Here is a 7584-nt window from a genome sequence, read left to right on the forward strand (position 1 = left end):
ACAATCTCCTCTTAAAGACTCTACCCTTTTTCTTTCTTTTTTCTTTCTTTTCTTTTCAAAACAGCCAAGTCCCAAACCCAACAAGTGAACCATCTAGTCCTATCTAGTTTGAAAAATGCAAACTAGAACTACACAATGTCTTACTCTTGTCAGTTCAAACCTAACACTTTCTACCAAGCTCAATCCCAAAAATAGGCCTCACACACTCAAGAATAAACAAGGCTTGAAAGAAGGTTTGGTTTAGGGGTAGGAGAACTGATCTTAATGATTTAATCAGCTACTTGGATCAACAAGAGTGGTAAAAAGAAGAAAGATGATCCAAGTATGTATATGGTATCCATGAGTTTAAAGCAATGCACACATTGATAATTAAAAGTCAATATTAGGTTCTTATAAAATAGGAAATGGTTTCAAATCACAACATGCTTCAATTTAGACCAAATGCAATGCAAGAATTCAAGCTTGGTTCAATCTTATGCTTCCTACTACTCAACTAGCATCAAAGTACTAATAACTTGGGCATTGATCTTAGTCTAGTGAATAGGCTAGCTAACAAGGAAATACTCATCATAGATCCCTAATGCAAATATTATACAATTCTACATGAAACATGCTAAACAAGATCCTAATATGCAATGCAAACTACATGAACACTCTTTTTTTATGAAGATTTTTTCAAAAATTTTCAAATTTTTAGGGTTTTTCTATGCCTTAGATACTAATGCAAGTGCTAACATGATGATGATAAAAATTTGAAATAAGAACACAAAACACAACATCAAATGCTATCTCAAACCCTCCCCCAAACTTAAATCACACAGTCCCTTGTGTGAAAAAGTTGTGAGAGGATTCAAGATTTAAACACAACACAAAACACAATATGAAATGCAATGGTATAAACAATGGTAAGGTGATAGTGGTACCTTAGGGATTGTGGAAGTAGTTGTCCACATCCATCTGCATGCTGCCATAGGAGTAGTTGGGGTCAGGCTGGTGGCTTGGAGAAGGACTTTGGGGCAGCTCGATGACTCCGATCGATCTTGACATGGTCGAATACCTGTCTGAGTGGGGGGGTCGAGCTGGACCGCGGGTCTCCAAATCCTGAGCCTTCCTCTTCTATTCAGACTCCCTAGCGTGCCTAACCATGAAAATACTAAAGCAAAAATCAAAATACCAAAATTCTAGGCAATATATACAGAGATACCTTAGGGACTTCCTCCCTAGTGAGCTTGTTTAGAGTCACTAAGCTTGACTTCTATGGTTCTTCAGGCTTGAGGGGCATCTTTGAGAAGCATTGAGCACTTCTCATGTGTCTTTTTCTCTCCTGAATACTTCTTAACCCTCTGACCATTGACTGTGAACTCACTACCATCCTTGTTTAGAAGTGTGACAGCTCCATAAGGCAAAACCTCTTTTATCTCAAAAGGACCTCCCCATCTACTTTTCAACTTCCCAGGGAATAACTTGAGTTTTGAATTGTAAAGCAAAGCTTGGTCTCCAGGTTTAAGGTCCTTGATGAGAATCTTCTTATCATGGAAGGCCTTAGTCCTCTCCTTGTAGATTTTGGAGTTCTCATAAGCTTCCAATCTTATCTCCTCAAGTTCATGCAGATCAAGGCTTCTCTTAGCTTGGGCTGTCTCAAGATCCAAGTTCAGGAGTTTGATTGCCCATAGAGCCTTGTACTCAACTTCAACTGGAAGGTGACAAGACTTTCCATACACAAGCTGGAATGGGGTTCTTCCTATAGGAGTTTTAAAAGCTGTTCTATAAGCCCAAAGTGTCTCATCAAGTTTACTAGACCAATCCTTTCTTGTTGCTCCTACTATTCTTGATAGAATGGCCTTGATCTGTTTGTTTGACACCTCAACTTGCCCACTTGTCTGAGGGTGATAGGCTGTAGACACCTTATGCTTAACTCCATACTTCCTTAGCATTCCTTCAAAGATCTTATTGATGAAGTGTGATCCTCCATCACTTATCACAACTCTTGGGATTCCATACCTTGGAAAGATTATGTTCTTGAAAAGCTTGAGAACTACCTTGTGATCATTAGTGGGACTAGCAATGGCTTCCACCCACTTGGAGACATAGTCCACTGCTACCAAGATGTAGGCATTCCCATTTGAAGGTGGATTAAAGGGTCCCATGAAATCAATCCCCCACACATCAAATATCTCAACTTCAAGAATTGGATTTTGAGGCATCTCATTCCTTCTTGTGATATTCCCCATCCTTTGGCAAGCATCACATTTTGTGATGAACTTGTGAGTGTCTTTGAACAATGTAGGCCACCATAGACCAGCTTGTAAGACCTTTTGGGCTGTCTTGAAAGTTGCAAAATGGCCTCCATAAGCAGAACCATGGCAATGTCCTAACACTCCTTCAACTTCATTCTCTGCTATGCACCTCCTAAACAATCCATCTGATCCCTTCTTGTATAAGTAAGGTTCATCCCAATAGTATCCATTGATGTCCTTGAGGAGTTTCTTCTTCCTATAGGAGTCCATGTCTGCTGGGACTTCTTCACACACCTTGTAATTAACTATATCAGCATACCAAGGCAGATCCTCACTCTCAAGTGCCATCCACTCCTCCATTTCGTCCTGCTCGATCGGGCACCCAAACATACTCGGCCGAGTGCCTGTCCGAGTGGGAGGTCGAGTTGGGAGCCGTGTTGACCCAATCAGCATCAATTTTTCCTCAGGCATTGAATCATCAATTGGAATCTCCTCTTCTATCCTCATTCTAGACAAGTGATCAGCCATTCCATTCTCTATCCCCTTTTTATCAACTATTTCCATGTCAAACTCTTGGAGAAGCAAAATCCATCTTAACAACCTTGGTTTTGTATCCTTCTTTGAGTAGATGTGCCTCAAAGCAGCATGATCAGTGTACACAATCACCTTGGACCCTACTAAGTAGCTTCTGAACTTTTCAAAGGCAAATACCACTGCTAAGAGCTCTTTCTCTGTTGTTGAATATCTCCCTTGAGTTTCATCCAAGGTTCTACTTGCATAGTGAATCACATGCAGCCTCTTATCTTTTTTCTGACCTAGGACTGCTCCTACTGCAAAGTCTGAAGCATCACACATAATCTCAAATGGAAGATCCCAGTTTGGAGCTTGGACTATTGGAGCTGAAATCAAAGCAGCTTTGATCTCCTTGAAAGCCTTCAAGCAATCCTCATCAAAGTTGAACTCAGTCTCCTTACATAGCAACCTTGTCAATGGCCTAGCTATCTTTGAGAAATCCTTGATGAACCTCCTATAAAACCCAGCATGCCCAAGAAAGCTTCTTATATCCTTGACTGTTTTTGGTGGTTGGAGTTGAACCATGACTTCAATCTTTGCCTTATCAACCTCAATCCCCTTTTCTGAAATCTTATGGCCAAGAACTATCCCTTCTTCAACCATGAAGTGACACTTTTCCCAGTTCAAAACAAGATTTGTCTCCTCACATCTCTTTAAGACCCTGCATAAATTAGCAAGACAAGAAGGAAAGGAGTCTCCATAGACAGAGAAGTCATCCATAAAAACTTCCACAACATCCTCAATTAGATCAGAGAAGATAGACATCATGCATCTTTGAAAAGTTGCTGGAGCATTACATAATCCAAATGGCATCCTTCTATAAGCAAAAGTACCATATGGACATGTGAATGTTGTCTTCTTTTGATCATTGGGATGAATAGGAATTTGGAAAAATCCAGAATATCCATCCAAGAAACAGTAGTGAGTGTGATTAGCTAATCTTTCCAACATTTGATCAATGAAAGGAAGGGGGAAATGATCTTTCCTAGTGGCTGAATTAAGCTTCCTATAGTCAATACACATTCTATGCCATGTAATGGTCCTAGTGGGAATTAATTCATCTTGATCATTCTTTACCACAATTATTCCTCCTTTTTTTGGAACACAATGAACTGGTGAAACCCAAGTACTATCAGAGATAGGATAGATTACACCAGCATAAAGCAACTTAAGGATTTCTTTTTTAACTACTTCCTTTAGGTTGGGGTTTAATCTTCTTTGAAGTTCAATACTAGAGTAGGATTCATTTTCAAGATGGATCCTATGCATGCAAAGACTAGGTGAAAGGCCTTGAATGTCATCCAAGGTATAACCAATTGCTTTCCTATACTTCCTTAGCTCTACAACTAGCAATTCAAGTTCATTTTCACTCAACTTAGCATTTACTATCACAGGATAGGTAGAGTTCTTACCTAGAAAAACGTACCTTAGCCCAGATGGGAGAGGTTTGAGCTCTACTTTTGGTGCCTTTAGTTTGGACCAATCATTTGTGTAGGGCTCGGTGGTGCACTCGGTCGAGTGGCACTGGTGCCAAATTGAAACAAGATTATTTGTGTGGTGAATGATGATGATGATGCAATGGTGAGATATGAATGGAATGATGGATGGGTGTTTCAATTCCCCTTATGCTATTGCAGTACAAGAGGTATCAATCCTAAATGAGTGTTTGTGAACAGATAAGATGTGCATATGAATCTAAGTTAAGACAAATGTAATGATTGTTTGTCACTAACAATCCTAAGATGGAAATGTAAAGATGCAAAAAGTAAACTACAAGAACTAAGAACTAAATGCAAATGAAACTGAGTGATTGAAACAGTAATGAAGCAAGAACAGAAATAGAAACTACTACTAATGAACTAATGCAAGACAATCAATGAACTGAAAACTAAATGTATGCAACAGGAATGAAACAGGAATGAGACATGAATGAAATGCAAAACATAAACCAGAGTTCTGGGGATGAACTCGAGCAAGCACTCGACCGAGTGTAGGTCGAGTGAGAGGTCGAGTTGGCTAAATCCGGAAAACAGAGCAACACAACAAAAACAGAGCAATACTAAAACCAATCAAACAACAAGCAAGCTACAAGACTAAGACTTTAAAATCAATAAACAAAGAAGGTTCCTGAGGATGGATTCATGGGAAGAACTAATCATTGTGGTTATCTAACTTGGTCAACAAATCTCAAGCAAACTTTGAGCTAACCTCTAGACAAATAAATCTAAGACAAGTTTCTTCCACTCTCATGGTCAAGAAACAATCAAACCTATGCAATTCTAGACTTGTTCTCACACAGTAAAGAATCTACACAAGCAGGCATTAAGCAATACATCTCAAACCAAACAAGACCTCTAATCTCTTAGCAAGCCTAATGGTAAGCTCTAGATCTAGCCTTATCTATGCTTCTTAAACATTGGTGTGATGCTAAGGAGCTTGAAATCAGATCCTAACCTCTCAGTTCAAGATCAGCCTTAAGAACATCTAGCCTAGAAGAGATCTACAACAATCAAGCTTGACCAAATCACATAAACCACAAGATCAATCCTTCCTAACCCATCCTCAAGATCCTAAGAAGACTACTCACAACAAGACATGTTGAAACAAATCAAAAACCCAGAAAATATTGAAACTTGCATTATTAGAAAGATAAAACTGAGATCTTCAATATTAATCAAAGGATGAAACTCAAATTCTCAATATTAAGAAAGTTATTGAACCAACAATATTGAAGAATCTAAGAGTTTTCTTAAACAAGTACAAAATCTAATAAAATGCAAAAGGAATAATGCTAAAAAAGGTAAAAACTAGGTTTTTGGGAATATCTAAAAAGCTGGACTCTTTGGTGGCTGCAGGTACAAGGTCTTATATAGTGGGGAAGTGGAAGCCCTAAAAATAGAAAAAGTCAAAGCAGTCAACGGCTCGGTCAACTCGACCTGTGCTCGGTCGAGCTAGGGGTCGAGCTGGCTTCTCACGTGCAATCTCCACTCGGTCGAGTCCTCCTCAGCACACGGTCGAGTGTCTGGTCGAGTGTGCGGTCGAGTTGGACTCCGGACCTTGTTGTTTCAGCCTTAACTCCCTTGTTTCCTCCTCAAGATTGCTTCACATCTCTTCTCCATTGCTTCCATGCTCCTTGAGCTCCAAAATCATCTGTTTATGCATGAAAAGGTGCAAATGCAATGCAACTAAGCCCTAATGCATGATTAGTGCTAAAGCTACACAATAATGGCCTAAATGGATAGAAAAAGATGCAAAAGATGTGAATAAACTAAGGGAAAACAAGGTAAAATATATGAACATCAGTAACTATCCTACTCATGATTTGGAGATGGGTGCTGTATTTTTTGCCCTGAAGATTTGGAGAACTTATCTTTATGGTGCAAAGGTACAGGTGTTTACAGATCATAAGAGCCTAAAGTATATATTCACTCAGCCTGAGCTGAATTTGAGACAGAGGCGGTGGATGGAGCTTGTGGCGGATTATGATTTGGAGATAGCCTATCATCCTGGTAAGAATAACACGGTTGCAGATGCTCTGAGTCGGAAGAGGGTAGCCTCGGCTCAGGAGCAGGAGATGGAGTCTCTGGTAGGGGAGATCAGTGCTTTGAGCTTGTGTGCTGTTTCACAGGAACCGTTGGGTTTGGAAGCAGTTGACAGAGCAGATCTTCTAAGTAGGGTGCGGTTGGCTCAGGAGAAGGATGTGGATTCAGAGTATCAGGTCTCAAATAATGGTACTATCTTGGTGCACGGTCGGGTTTGTGTGCCCAAGGATGAGGAGTTGAGACAGGAGATTCTGAGAGAGGCTCATGCGAGCAAGTTGTCCATTCATCCAGGAGCGACTAAGATGTACCGCGATCTCAAGAGGTACTATCATTGGGTCAGGATGAAGAAGGATGTAGCTAGTTGGGTTTCGAGGTGTGATATGTGTCAACTAGTGAAGGCTGAGCATCAGGTTCCTGGCGGGTTACTGAAGAGTTTACCCATTCCTGAGTGGAAGTGGGATATGATCACCATGGATTTTGTGGTAGGATTGCCAGTGTCACGGACCTTTGATGCTATTTGGGTCATTGTGGACCGGTTGACTAAGTCAGCACATTTTCTGGCCATTAAGAAGACTGATGGAGCAGCGATCTTAGCTAAGAAGTATGTGAGGGAGATAGTCAGGTTGCATAGGGTGCCAGCGAGCATTGTTTCTGATAGGGATTCTAAGTTCACTTCGGTGTTCTGGAAGGCATTTCAGGCAGAGATGGGCACTAAGGTGCATATGAGTACAGCTTATCATCCCCAGACAGATGGACAGTCTGAGAGGACGATCCAGACGCTGGAGGATTTGCTGAAGATGTGTGTGTTGGATTGGGGTGGCCATTGGGCAGATCATCTGAACCTGGTAGAGTTTGCTTACAACAACAGTTATCAGGCGAGTATTAAGATGGCTCCTTATGAGGCTTTGTATGGGAGGCCATGTCGTACACCATTATGCTGGACTCAGGTGGGGGAGAGGAGGATGTTTGGTGCTAGTTTTGTTCAGGAGACCTCAGAGAAGATTCGGGTTCTCAAGCTGAACATGAAGGAGGCTCAGGATAGGCAGAGGAGTTATGCAGATAGGAGGAGGAGAGATCTTGAGTTTCAGGTAGGAGACAGAGTGTACCTCAATATGGCCATGTTGCGGGGTCCGAACAGGTCATTGTCAGAGACTAAGTTGAGTCCAAGGTATATGGGTCCATTCAGAGTGATTGAGCGGGTTGGACCAGTGGCATATAGATTGGAGTTACCT

At 41.0% G+C, this 7584-nt stretch overlaps 1 protein-coding gene across 1 annotated transcript; it reads right to left on the reverse strand.

The window, feature by feature from the left end:
• Positions 1-1265: 1265 nt before the first annotated feature.
• LOC147943650 (uncharacterized) lies at positions 1266-2147 on the reverse strand. The gene is made up of 3 exons (XM_087512309.1): positions 1873-2147; positions 1542-1764; positions 1266-1448 (listed from the first exon to the last, which is right to left on the reverse strand). The coding sequence occupies exons 1-3, from the start codon at positions 2145-2147 to the stop codon at positions 1266-1268; spliced, it is 681 nt and encodes a 226-aa protein (XP_087368435.1).
• Between the last annotated feature and the right edge of the window lie 5437 nt (positions 2148-7584).

Source organism: Camelina sativa, chromosome 5, assembly GCF_030686135.1.
Source record: "Camelina sativa cultivar CO46 ecotype springtype chromosome 5, ASM3068613v1".
NCBI lineage: Eukaryota > Viridiplantae > Streptophyta > Magnoliopsida > Brassicales > Brassicaceae > Camelina > Camelina sativa.